Source organism: Punica granatum, chromosome 6 (assembly GCF_007655135.1).
Source record: "Punica granatum isolate Tunisia-2019 chromosome 6, ASM765513v2, whole genome shotgun sequence".
NCBI lineage: Eukaryota > Viridiplantae > Streptophyta > Magnoliopsida > Myrtales > Lythraceae > Punica > Punica granatum.
The window spans coordinates 25,784,672-25,797,573 of NC_045132.1; the positions used below are offsets into that span (position 1 = coordinate 25,784,672).

Here is a 12,902-nt window from a genome sequence, read left to right on the forward strand (position 1 = left end):
TACTTAAGCGGAAGTGCAGAACAAGTGCTAAACCGCTTGAACCAACTCATGTTCATAGCGTGGATTTTATGTTTTGTTATTAACTTGTGGGGAAAAGACGATTTCTTCCGTTTGAACATATCATAATTACATTTCCTACCAAAAACTTATTTAAAAGATAGTATTGTTCAAAAAAGTTATTTAAAAAATAGTATGGTTCATTTGTCATTTTCATAATTTAGATTTGAAAAAATTAGGTCGTACAGTCCAAGATTTGATAATGAGCACTGCTATTTTGTTCGATTCGGCACTGCCGGAGAACTCACAGGGGCAACTTTCGTAATGTTCAGAGAAGTCAAGGACACTTTTATTGTGAGAGAGAGTCGGAGGATCTTCCTCCGAAAAGAAAATCAAATTCCCTTCGATAATTATCTCAAATCTTAGCTCATCATTTTAAAATTATATGAGAATGCTCAACGTATCGATTTCGTTCCTATTCTAGTTCACCGTCAATTCCTGTCCAAAATTGACGGAAAATTTGACGTGGTTCACTTAAGGAGATGACGGTACTTACATGGAAAGTGAGATATGTGAATTTTTTCGACAACTTTGAAGAAAAATTGACGGTTCGCTGAAATTAGACCTCAGTCGAAATATTGAGCATTCTCATATAAATTTTTAAAGAATGAGCTACAATTTAGACAAACGTCAACCGTTATGCAGCCTATGCTGAATAATGTAATTTTTTACGTCTAGATTTTTTCGACGAAAGAACATATATTTTTTGTAAGACTATGAGTAAGATCCTTGATTGGGTGTCATTAGATCAACATGCGAAAGCGTGCGCCATTACTCTATGTTGTTTTTCTATGCAAAGTTATTCATGGACATTGCAGTTTTTTTAGACCATACATCCTGGATTACCATAGAGATCCGTCCCCTTCAATGGCTGGTCCCTACAATCAGCGGAATAGTTTTGGGTCTCGGTCCATCCAAGGGACGCAAAAGTCCAAACAATTTCTTCATCATTCAACGTTTAGGCAAAAAAAAAAAAAAGAAAAAAAAGATAGTGGATTAAGTAAATGAAAATAAATAAATAAATTCCAATAACAAATGAGCAAGTCACACGAAAAAATATTCGGTTGTTATTATACAGCAATGTAAATATAAAACAGTTATATTTCAGTAAAATTTTCTTTTAATTTCATACGTGACTGCGTAATACTCATTGAATATTTCTCTGAGGTGGCGTTTTGTCCAAGAAAGTTTACGTGTGTCGCAATCGCGAGTGGCCTTGTGGACAAGAGTGTATATGTTAGAATTGTTGAAGAGCCAGCAGCTTCAGTTTTTTCTTCTTCTTCCTGCGTGGCTTTCTAATATGAGTAGAGACAGGAACCTCGTTTTTGCTGTTAATGGACAGAGGTTCGAGCTCTCCGATGTTGATCCTTCAACCACCGTGCTCGAATTCTTGCGGCTGCACACTGGCTTCAAGAGTGTTAAGCTCGGGTGTGGTGAAGGTAAGAGCTCCAACTGAATTCTCGATACTGTCATGTGTCCAATCCATCCGACCCTTTTGTTGACACCGCCTCTTTCGAGTATTTATACTGTGAGCTTTTAACTGTTTGGCAGGGTGATGTATTTATTGCTGTTTTATGATTATATGACACTTTCAGCTTGTCCTAGTCGGTCTTTATCTGTGGATATAGAATCCATATGTCAAGATGAACTTTTCATGATTCAGTTCAGCTGGTCACATCGATTACATCTCAAAAGTAGGAACTTTTGGCTGACTATGTGGCACGTTAATCTGTCTCGATCAGAATTCGGGGGTGTCATGAACTGAGTTCCTTCCTTTCAGCATAGAAACTGAAAGAGAAGCACTTTTGGGCTATTGCAGCGTGTGTGTCGGCGTTGGCGCTGATACGGTTTCTGTCATATCCAGGAAGTGTAGGCAGAGAGATCTTTACGTGCTCTCGCATCTACTTTTGCAGGTGGTTGTGGAGCTTGCCTGGTGTTACTATCAAGGTATGATCCTGCAAGTGACCGAGTGGAAGACTACACTGTAAGCTCGTGTCTCACACTCCTCTGCGGCATAGGTGGGTGTTCTATCACGACCACTGAAGGCCTGGGGAATACCAAAGACGGGTTCCATCCGATCCACAAGCGGTTCTCGGGCTTCCATGCTTCTCAGTGCGGCTTCTGCACCCCGGGAATGTGCATATCTCTCTATGGAGCTCTTGTAAATGCCGAGAAAACCGACAGACCAGAACCGACAAAGGGATTCTCCAAGTTGACTGTCTCGGAAGCCGAGAGGGCTATTTCAGGAAACCTCTGTCGATGCACCGGCTACCGCCCCATTGCTGATGCGTGCAAGAGTTTTGCAGCCGATGTAGATATCGAAGATCTGGGGTTGAACACTTTCTGGAGAAAAGGGGAGGACAAGGAAGCAAGTTTAAGTAGATTACCCCCGTATGACCAAAATACCGATATCAGGGGATTTCCCGAGTTTTTGAAAGAGGAAGTAAAGGCTTCAGACGGGTTGGGTGTTGAAAAATGTAATTGGTATAGTCCTGTCACCCTTGACGAGCTCCAGTGCCTGTTTGGACAAGATGGGATGGATAAAGGGCATAGAGTGAAATTAGTTGTCGGTAATACATCGGTGGGCTACTACAAGGAAAACCAGCGTTGGGATAGGTACATTGATCTAAGGCACATCCCTGAACTTCAAGTCATCACTAAGGACAAGACAGGAATTGAGATAGGGGCAGCGGTGACGATAACTAAATCTATCAAGGAATTGCGGGATTTCAGTGAATGTTTGCCGAACCTTGACAGTGGGAATATATTCAGAAGACTGGCTGATCACGCGGAAAAGGTTGCTTCATGGCACATTAGGAACTCAGGTAGTTTGGGAGGAAACTTGGTGATGGCGCAAAGGGAAAAGTTTCCTTCTGATATCGTCACCGTACTTCTTGCTGCGGGCTCATCAGTGCATATATTGGCTGGTTCCAAGCACGAGATCGTTACATTGGATGAATTTCTGAAGAGGCCTCCGCTGGACTCAAAGTCTCTGCTTTTGAGCGTTAAAATCCCCATCTGGGAATCACGCAGCAGCAAAATACTGTTTGAAACCTATCGGGCCGCTCCACGGCCCCTAGGGAATGCACTGCCCTACTTGAATGCTGCTTTCTTGGCCGAAGTTTCTCAGTGCGATTCCTCCAAAGTTATTCATATAAAAAGCTGTCGGATGGTATTTGGTGCTCACGGTCATGAACACGCTGTGCGTGCGAGAAGGTTGGAGGAAGTTTTGGTTGGAGGAAGGGCTCTCAGTTTGAGTCTGTTACGTGAAGCCATTGAAGTGGCAAAAGAAACTGTGGTCCCAGAAGATGGCATATCGAGCCCTGATTATCGAAGAAGCCTAGCTGCTGCTTTTGTTTTCAAGTTCCTTGTGCCCCTGATCGAGTCCACTGCTCCGATGACCAAGTACCTTGACGGCTATGCTAATTACAGTCTGGCCAAGGATATAAAGCAGGATAGGAAGCAGCTTGAAGATGTTGCCGCCCAGCTATCATATGGGAAGCAAGTAATCGAAGTGGATAAGCAATATTCTCCGGTCGGGGAACCCGTCAAAAAATCCCTATCCACGATCCAAGCTTCTGGTAAGTTTATTTTATTGCCATCCAGCTATCATATTACATTTCTAGGACCTCGTAATTCTACAGTGAGTTGCTGCAATCTTTTGTTTTAGGATTATTAATTGATCTCACTGCTCTAACCAATTCAACAGGTGAGGCTGTGTATGTGGATGACATTCCTTCTCCAACCAACTGTCTCTATGGAGCTTTCATATATAGCACGAAGCCTCTCGCAAGAGTGAAAGGAATCAGATTTTCACCTCGCTTACCTAAAGATGCAGTAATTTCGGTCGTTTCCTTCCTAGATATTCCAGCAGGTGGAGAAAATCTTGGCTCACGAACTGTATTAGGGAATGAAGCTTTGTTTTCTGATGAGCTTGCTCATTGTGCTGGTGATCGTGTCGCCTTTGTGGTAATCCACTAATTTTCTTCTTTCCTCGTTTTGTTCCGCATTCGTAGATTTCTTTTATCAAATGATGCATTAAGAAAATGTCTGTCACAATTCAATGACTTTTAAGGTCGCAGAGAGTCAGAAGAATGCAGATTTGGCAGCAGAAGCTGCGCTTATTGATTATGACACGGAAGATTTGGAACCACCGATTTTGTCCGTAGAAGATGCTGTTGAGAGATCAAGCTTCTTTGAGGTTCCTTCTTTTCTCCAGCCCAAGCAAGTTGGCAACTTCTCAGAAGGGATGGCAGAAGCCGATCACAAGATCCTTTCAGCTCGGGTACATTTTTCACGTCTCTCCTTTTCTTTTTTTCTGTGTTCGGGAAAACTGAGAAAGCTTTCAAGTTTTTCATTCTATCTCGGAAATTGGAGAATGGAGTAAAAAGATTGTGGGTTGCAGATTCAGCTCGGGTCTCAGTACTACTTTTACTTGGAGAATCAGAGTGCACTTGCTATTCCTGACGAAGACAACTGCATGGTGATCTATAGTTCGATGCAGTGCCCTGAATTTCTACATGGCACTGTTGCAAGATGTCTGGGAGTTCCTGAACATAATATTCGTGTCATAACGAGAAGAGTCGGCGGTGGATTTGGTGGAAAGTCTATGAGGTCCATGCCAGTGAGTATACTATAGATGATCCTCTCACATTCCTGGATTTATGGAATGATTTTGTTCAGCAGAATCTTTATTTTAGATTCTAGTTCTGGATTTTTAACCAACTTTGTTTCTTAAACACCTAAGAAGATTCTGATGTTTCTTTAGGTTGCGACGGCCTGTGCAGTTGCAGCTCAAAAACTGAACCGTCCTGTCAGGACTTATCTCAACCGGAAAACTGATATGATACTGGCTGGAGGGAGGCATCCAATGAAGATAACTTACAGCGTCGGATTCAAGTCAAATGGGAAGATCACAGCTCTGCATCTCGACGTACTAATCAATGCAGGGCTCTCTGCTGATATCAGCCCCATAGTTCCCCAGAACATAGTGGGCGCGCTCAAGAAGTACAACTGGGGCAGCCTGTCCTTTGAATTTAAAGTATGCAAGACAAACCATACCAGCAAGTCGGCTATGCGGGCCCCAGGGGAGGTCCAGGGGTCGTTCATCGCAGAGGTTGTGATCGAACATGTGGCGTCTGCCCTCTTGATGGAACCTGATGCTATCAGAAACGTTAATATCCACACATACGACAGCCTCAGCTTGTTCTACGGGAGCAATGCTGCTGGTGCCCCGAAGGATTACACAGGGCCCTCGATATGGTCAAAGTTGGACTCGTCCTCCGATCTGGCACGACGGGCTGAGGAAGTAAAGGAGTTCAATATACATAATAAGTGGATAAAAAGGGGGATTTCTCGAGTGCCTGTTGTTTATGAAGTGACAGTGAGACCTACTCCTGGAAAGGTCAGCGTGTTGAGTGATGGGTCCGTGGTTGTGGAAGTCGGAGGGACTGAGCTAGGCCAGGGGCTGTGGACTAAAGTAAAGCAGATGGTGGCATTTGGTCTGGGTTTGATCCAATGCGATGGGCCAATGGAATTGTTGGAGAAAGTTCGGGTTGTACAGACCGATACCTTGAGTGTAATTCAAGGTGGCTGGACTGCAGGTAGCACGACTTCAGAAGCGAACTGTCAGGCGGTTAAGCTCTGTTGTGATACTCTGGTCGAGAGGCTGCGTCCTCTAAGGGATAGCCTGCGCGAGCAAATGGGATCTGTTACTTGGGAGGTGCTGATTGAACAGGTAACAAAAACTTGTCCCAAGTCCAATATGTTTTGGTTTTGTTTATTTACAACGTCGAAAGGCCAACCGAGGCCATTGATCCAGGTAACCCCGGGCCTCTCAAGAAGCCTTCACTTATTTGGTTTTTGATCATTTATGTCGTCTTTCGGTGTGATTCTCCTTTCTTTCTTTCCATTAAATTTGCAGGCATATTTGCAGTTTGTCAGCTTGTCAGCAAGTGCTTTCTACTGTCCGGAATCGATTTTGATGCGGTATCTCAACTATGGCGCTGCCGTGAGCGAGGCATGTTTTTGCCTTTGATCATGAAACTGCTATTGCCGGAAATATTTCAATATTAACTCCCTGATACGACTTTCTCATACAGGTTGAGATAGATGTTCTGACTGGAGAAACGACAATACTTCGGTCCGATATTATTTACGACTGTGGGAAGAGCCTCAACCCTGCAGTCGATTTAGGGCAGGTCAGCGACTTCCGAATCAGAAACCAATCATATGCACCTTAGATGTCTGCTTCATTTTGATTTGGTCACTTCTTCTGCAGATCGAGGGTGCATTTGTTCAAGGAATCGGATTCTTCATGCTCGAAGAATATACTACAAATTCTGAAGGGTTGGTAAATACCAATGGCACATGGACATACAAAATCCCGACGTTAGACACTATACCTAGAGTGTTTAATGTCGAAGTTCTGAACAGCGGCCATCATAAAGGACGGGTTCTTTCCTCTAAAGGTATTGCCCACATCTCGCTTGTCCGTGCTATAACAATTGCCCGTATCATATCAATCCGGACGTTTTCGGGTTGCCCCTAATAACCAACGAATGGCAAGTGCTTTTCCTTGTGTGGATCCTATTTCAATGGGAACTTGATGAGTCGATCTGCCTACACGTCTTGCTTTTACTGCTATATCGGGAGTTACTCCACGTATTGCTTGACATAAAACTGGATAGTGGATTTGCTTGACTAGACACACAGACAACTGCTTCTTTTATAATCCCTTTGAATCAATCGTAAATGACGGAAGCAAAACTTATTGTGCAGCTTCGGGAGAGCCACCTCTGCTCCTAGCAGCTTCCGTTCACTGCGCGACGAGAACAGCGATCAAAGAAGCAAGGAGACAGTTACTCTCATGGAGCGGCATGGACACAACCGATTCGCCATTCCAGTTGGATGTCCCAGCGACCTTGCCCATCGTCAAGGGTCTTTGCGGGCTAGACAGCATCGAGGGGTACTTACATTGGAGGATGTCCGGGAAGTGAATCGAGAAAGATAAGCATACTGGAAAACTTGCATGGGACATGGACGTTGAGATCTTTTCAATTTGATGACTGGATGCCGTGTGGGATTGGATGTATACTTCAATAAGCATACGGTGTAAGATAGAGCTGCATATATATGCACGCTGATTCCTTTTTCGTAATGCATCAGCGTTCGCTCATCGAAAGCATTTACAATCAGCTTCCTGCACCCAAGGAAATGCCGGATGCGCTTACTCGTAGATATCACACCATTATCAAGCGTCCCCGACCCCAAAAGTACCCCGGTATTATCGTTTCGGATCAAAAGGATAATTTCTAACTTCGATATTAAAAAATTAATAAGACCGGTTTAAAGTATAAGCATTATGAAAGGAGTTGATTAAGGAATCCGCTGTACATAGAAGACGTCCATGGCATGGACCTACTGACCACTTGGGCCTGCAAGCCTTTTTCTATTGGGGCTACCAGCCATCTTTTTGGGCCTCATGCAGAAGAAACGGTCGATGTCGTAGCTCCAATCATCGAGACTTCTGCAAATAAGAGGAGGAGGAGGCACACCATCAAGAAAGGAAAGACTTAAATCAGCAACTCCCCTTGGATCAGAAAAAGCTAAGGTACATCAATACTAAATATACGAGAGGTCAGGTTCCGGAAGGACATTGCTGGTGACGAGAACGTGGTGTGGATGTCGTGGGAAGATACAATCAATAGTCGCGATTTTACTTTAAATATTTGTGTTGGTGATTGATTTTATTGTTATTGGGAAATAATATATATCCAATATTTGATCGGTGGGATGCCATCGCTAACGATTGATGCAGTCCCTTCCGCCACTGAAGGAGATAGCACATAATAACAATGAGAAAGGAGTTTGTGCTAAGTGAGTTTCGTATGAATGATTGCTTGCTATTTTTGACGTGTTTCTTAATGAAAGCGAACAAGCGTGAATGATACGATTTTATCAATGACAGGGAGATTGTACATATATATTGTACCATCCAATAAGATAAGGTGGTGGAATATAAATCATCATCGTTAGGAATCTGATTCGCACGTCACTTTCTGCAGCAAAAAGTTACAAAAGGTCGAAATAATAATAATAATAATAATAATAATAATAATAATAATGATAACGTTATGGTTCAATAACGTTAAAGGGTCGGCAGCTTTAACGGGCAAAATTTTTTTTATTGGAACTCATTTTAAACGATGGAGCAGGCAGGCAAGCAGAGCTTTTGGGGCGTTATTTTGCGTGCCCCAATCCAGTTGTTTGTTCAATTAAGACGAGACTGCATCCCCCCGCACATGCTCCTAAGATCAAGGCGTCGATCTCTTTAATTGATTTGTCAAATGAAGAAAAAGAAGGTGTTGAAAACAAAAAATTCTTGCTCGCATCGAGTCTAGAAGTTTGAAATGTGTACCGTCTTGATATCGATCGAAACGCATTAACGATAACCGACAGCTAGTTCTGTTCTTTCTAGGACGCGGTCGGGGTAAGGCTACCTCACGAAGAGGGAAAAAGGGAGAAAATTATATGCTAACAATTGTTTGTTGTGGGTTGAATGTGAACGGGAATGATCCATGGTAACTTTTTGTCATGAGCGAGTTACAGGGTCACTTTTTTCATCCATTTGAGGCACGGCGCTAATACTATACATTGAGCGGAAATAAAGCAACTTGTCAAAGACATTTATTAATGGAAAATCTTACAACGTGCAACCAATAAGATAATAAGATCCGATCGGGTCGTATAAAGAGTTCTTTCAATCGGAAACTCTCTCTAACGGATAGAACGTGGGATAATATTATTTTGCACGGACAGCCCAGATTTTCAAATTCATCCGGTTCTGGAAAGAAGGGATCTATGCTATTCCGCTGTCGGGAAGAAACAATAGTTAAATCCAGCTTTTGTGTTTGGTAATGGTGAGGGAATCAATTAAAAACTTTGACCAATTTCTATAAGAAGAGGGCCACCACCATTTCATCTCATATGTCACTATCTGCAACGGCTATCTTCTCTGCTCTGCTCATCTCTCTCTCTCTCTCTCAGCTTGAGCAACGTATGTTAATAATAGATCACTGGTTCTCCTCCTTCTTCTTCTCTTGTCTCTTTCTCCATTAAACTGTTATTGTAAGGCTCAGACAATGTTAAAGCCATTCAATGCCATAGTAGTCATGGGCCTCATTGAATGCACTTATACCTTGCAAAAGATCTGCTAAAGTTCTCACCTTTATCCTCGTTTATCTTCCAGCAGTTGCTTAGAGCTCAGCAGCTCAGTAGCTAACCGCTTGTTTCTCACTTGCATTGCTCGGTTGCGAAGGTTCAAAGTCAAGAAGCCGGTCGGGCTGCTCAGCAAGATGAGGAGGTTCTTGATACCCATTACAGGGTTCTTGCTGCTGTGCAGCTTAATGGCGGTTTCCGAAGCTATGTACGTGAAGTACAAGGACCCGAAACAGCCCATGGGTGCTAGGATCAAGGACCTCATGAAGAGGATGACCCTCGCCGAGAAGATCGGCCAAATGACCCAGATCGAACGCATGGTTGCCGCCCCCGATGTGATGAAGAATTACTTCATTGGTAAGTAAAAATTCTTAAAGAAGCCAGTATATGGATTGATTTCATTAGAGTGGCATTTCTCAATGTTGACATGTGTTTATATAATGTCGGCAGGGAGTGTGTTGAGTGGAGGAGGAAGTGTTCCGGCCCCGAAGGCTTCTGCTGCGACTTGGGTGAATGCAGTGAATGAGATCCAAAAGGGCTCCCTATCGACCCGTCTCGGGATTCCAATGATTTACGGGATCGATGCGGTGCACGGCCACAATAATGTCTACAATGCCACCATCTTCCCTCACAACGTCGGGCTTGGTGTCACAAGGCAAGCACTTGCATTCTGATTGAATTTCATGAATGTATCATCAAGCCAGAATTTCACTCAGATTTTCTCCTTTTTTCTGTCTTCGGGAATCAGGGATCCTGCACTGATCAAGAAGATCGGAGAAGCAACAGCTCTCGAAGTCAGAGCGACAGGGATCCCTTATGTTTTTGCTCCGTGTATTGCGGTAAAAGACTCGAATACTCTCCCTTTTGAGCTGATATTTTCTTTTCATGTTCAAGAGGAGGTACGAGTCTGTATCTAATGACTGACCGATGTGCTTGTAACTTCTGCAGGTCTGCCGGGACCCGAGATGGGGCCGATGCTACGAGAGCTACAGCGAGGACCATACGATCGTGCAGAAGATGACTCAGATAATCCCGGGTTTGCAAGGAGAGATCCCAGCTAATGCTCGAAAGGGCGTCCCCTTTGTTGACGGAAAGTAAGAGCCATCCTGAAGATTCATGAAATCCTCTACCTAACATTGATATTTTATATTACGTTCTGTGCTGTCACACACACTTGCACGTATTTAATTCAGGACAAAATTCTATGTTGGTGGAACATCTGTACTGTTCTGTAGTGATCCTCACGCTAGTATGACATGTTCGCAGAATTCGAATGTTTGTGCGATGGCAACGTCAGGCTGTGAAACTTTAATTTCCCGCCCTCTCGTACCCCTTGTCATTTATTACCTTTAGTTAGTAGGTAATTTCGGTTGCTTACATGCTCGGTTATTTGCTTTGATTGATCAGGGACAAGGTTGCGGCATGTGCCAAGCACTACGTTGGAGATGGTGGGACTACAAGAGGCATAAATGAGAACAACACCGTGATCAGCTTAGAAGGGCTCATGAGCATCCACATGCCCGCGTACTATGATTCCATCATCAAGGGAGTGGCCACAGTTATGGTCTCCTACTCGAGCTGGAATGGGCAGAAGATGCACGCTAATCAGGCTCTCGTCACTGGATATCTTAAGAACAAGCTCAAATTCAAGGTAAAGGGAGATAGTCTCTTCACCGAATGATGTCCTTTTCGAGCTGAAACTGGCATTTTGAACAGCAATATGGCTATTATTTTCAGGGATTTGTGATTTCAGACTGGGAGGGTATCGACAGGATCACATCGCCTCCCCACGCAAACTACTCATACTCGGTTCAGGCCGGAGTTAGTGCCGGGATCGACATGGTATGTTTGGATTAATTTTATGAGCTCGATCAGTTCCTACCCTGATAAGATGAAGTGCTCTTTTATTTTACTCATATGACTTCGCTTTTGATGGGCAGATCATGGTTCCGAACAACTTCATGGAATTCATCAATATCCTGACCGATCAGGTGAACAAGAAGATCATCCCCATGAGCAGGATCGACGATGCAGTCAGAAGGATCCTGAGGGTTAAATTCACCATGGGGCTTTTCGAGAACCCGTTGGCAGATCTCAGTTTTGCCAATCAACTGGGAAGTCAGGTTCGTTTCTTCAGTTCAGCTCCTGTCCCTTATCAGTTTTCCTAGTCCAAAAGATTGTTTCCAACAGATTGCATCGACTTCGAATGGTATATTGGCAGGAACATAGAGAATTGGCAAAGGAAGCTGTAAGGAAATCACTGGTGCTCCTGAAGAATGGGAAATCCGCCTCTAAGCCTTTGATTCCTCTTCCAAAGAAAGCCCTGAAGATACTCGTGGCAGGAAGTCATGCCGATAACTTGGGATACCAATGTGGAGGCTGGACTATTACATGGCAAGGCCAAGGGGGCAACGATATCACTTCCGGTTAGTTTCAAGAACGATCGCCTCAAGCTAATTCCATTCTAAATCCCATCCAAGAGGAACTTTGGAATCAGGATGTAATTATTCTATTGTTATTCAATTCTACAGGAACTACGATCCTCGGAGCAATAAAGAACACAGTTCATCCGAGCACTCAAGTGGTCTACAATGAGAACCCTGATGCAAACTTTGTCACGTCAAACAAGTTTTCATATGCTGTCGTGGTCGTGGGCGAGCCACCATATGCAGAGACTAACGGCGACAGCACGAACCTGACCATCTCTGAACCTGGCCCAAGTACCATAGAAAATGTCTGTGGGGCTGTCAGGTGTGTGGTCGTCATTGTCTCGGGCCGCCCGGTGGTTATTGAGCCTTATGTCTCAAAGATAGATGCCCTTGTGGCTGCCTGGCTTCCCGGAACAGAAGGGCAGGGAGTAGCAGATGTCCTCTTTGGGGATTACGGCTTCACAGGGAAGCTTGCAAGGACGTGGTTCAAGAGTGTGGATCAGCTTCCCATGAATGTTGGCGATGATCACTACGACCCTCTTTTCCCCTTCGGGTTCGGACTCACAACTAAGGGTGTCAAGAAGGACTAAAGAAGCCAAGCAAACAATCCACGAATTTTTTAGTAGTATTACTCTTTCCCTCCCATGGAGGAGCTCATTGTGGGTAGGCGTCTGATTATTTTTACTTCGATTACAGGAGATATAATTAGTTAACAGTGGGAAGGTCCGATGGTCGTCCATTGGGGGTAGGCGTCTGATTATTTTTACTTCGATTACAGGAGATATAATTAGTTAACAGTGGGAAGGTCCGATGGTCGTCCATTGGGAAAATATAGAGGAAAATTATTCAACATTTATGTTCCATTCGACTCGAGCACTGAAAAAACAAAGCCACAGGCCCATCATATCGACTATTAACCTGTCATGATAAAAAAACTCGCACTCAAAAGAAACCGTGCCACCACATTCATATGGAATTTGTATCTTACTAGGAAGAAGTTAAGCTCACAGTTTTCAAATGACTTGACAAGTCGGAAATACAGCGCTAACAAGGAGGAGATATATGCAGAACCTTGTGATGCAGGGGCCATTAGACCGATCGCTAACTTTTTTTGAACATTAGAAATGATAAACACCGGAGAAATCAAATCAATCCACAGAAACCTGCAATTATGTTGCAGAATGCCAGTTTGGTGAT

The 12,902-nt window shown here is 43.7% G+C and overlaps 2 protein-coding genes and 1 long non-coding RNA gene across 5 annotated transcripts; 2 read left to right on the forward strand and 1 right to left on the reverse strand.

Moving 5' to 3' along the window:
• Positions 1-1,276: 1,276 nt before the first annotated feature.
• Positions 1,277-7,229, forward strand: LOC116211324 (abscisic-aldehyde oxidase-like). Its single transcript, XM_031545651.1, has 10 exons — positions 1,277-1,496; positions 1,971-3,638; positions 3,767-4,026; positions 4,133-4,342; positions 4,463-4,681; positions 4,826-5,794; positions 5,981-6,076; positions 6,159-6,257; positions 6,338-6,527; positions 6,838-7,229. Exons 1-10 carry the CDS (start codon positions 1,292-1,294, stop codon positions 7,053-7,055), a joined length of 4,134 nt encoding a protein of 1,377 aa, XP_031401511.1. The 5' UTR covers positions 1,277-1,291; the 3' UTR covers positions 7,056-7,229.
• Positions 7,230-7,382: 153 nt separating this feature from the next.
• Positions 7,383-7,898, reverse strand: LOC116211336. The gene is made up of 2 exons (XR_004157647.1): positions 7,691-7,898; positions 7,383-7,585 (listed from the first exon to the last, which is right to left on the reverse strand). It is a non-coding gene; the product is annotated as an uncharacterized LOC116211336 (long non-coding RNA).
• A 1,066-nt stretch (positions 7,899-8,964) lies between these two features.
• Positions 8,965-12,570, forward strand: LOC116211329 (beta-glucosidase BoGH3B-like). Of its 3 annotated transcripts, none has more exons than XM_031545660.1 (10): positions 8,965-9,115; positions 9,377-9,633; positions 9,727-9,931; positions 10,025-10,115; positions 10,225-10,370; positions 10,684-10,927; positions 11,014-11,118; positions 11,217-11,399; positions 11,498-11,702; positions 11,808-12,570. In XM_031545660.1, the coding sequence occupies exons 2-10, from the start codon at positions 9,414-9,416 to the stop codon at positions 12,293-12,295; spliced, it is 1,887 nt and encodes a 628-aa protein (XP_031401520.1). In that variant the 5' UTR covers positions 8,965-9,115; positions 9,377-9,413; the 3' UTR covers positions 12,296-12,570. The 3 variants fall into 3 exon arrangements, with proteins under 3 accessions (XP_031401520.1, XP_031401517.1, XP_031401519.1); XM_031545657.1 differs by having other exon boundaries at positions 9,103-9,137; XM_031545659.1 differs by lacking the exon at positions 8,965-9,115 and adding an exon at positions 9,153-9,276.
• The last annotated feature ends 332 nt before the right edge of the window (positions 12,571-12,902 follow it).

Coding starts and splice junctions, on each gene's coding strand:
- LOC116211329 (XM_031545659.1), top strand. CDS start 9,245: ATGCACTTATACCTTGCAAAAGATCTGCTAAA. Junction 10,928..11,013: donor AGAACAAGCTCAAATTCAAG/GTAAAGGGAGAT, acceptor TATTATTTTCAG/GGATTTGTGATTTCAGACTG. Junction 11,400..11,497: donor CCAATCAACTGGGAAGTCAG/GTTCGTTTCTTC, acceptor GTATATTGGCAG/GAACATAGAGAATTGGCAAA.
- LOC116211324 (XM_031545651.1), top strand. CDS start 1,292: ATGTTAGAATTGTTGAAGAGCCAGCAGCTTCAGTTTTTTCTTCTTCTT. Junction 1,497..1,970: donor TAAGCTCGGGTGTGGTGAAG/GTAAGAGCTCCA, acceptor CTACTTTTGCAG/GTGGTTGTGGAGCTTGCCTG. Junction 4,682..4,825: donor AGTCTATGAGGTCCATGCCA/GTGAGTATACTA, acceptor ATGTTTCTTTAG/GTTGCGACGGCCTGTGCAGT.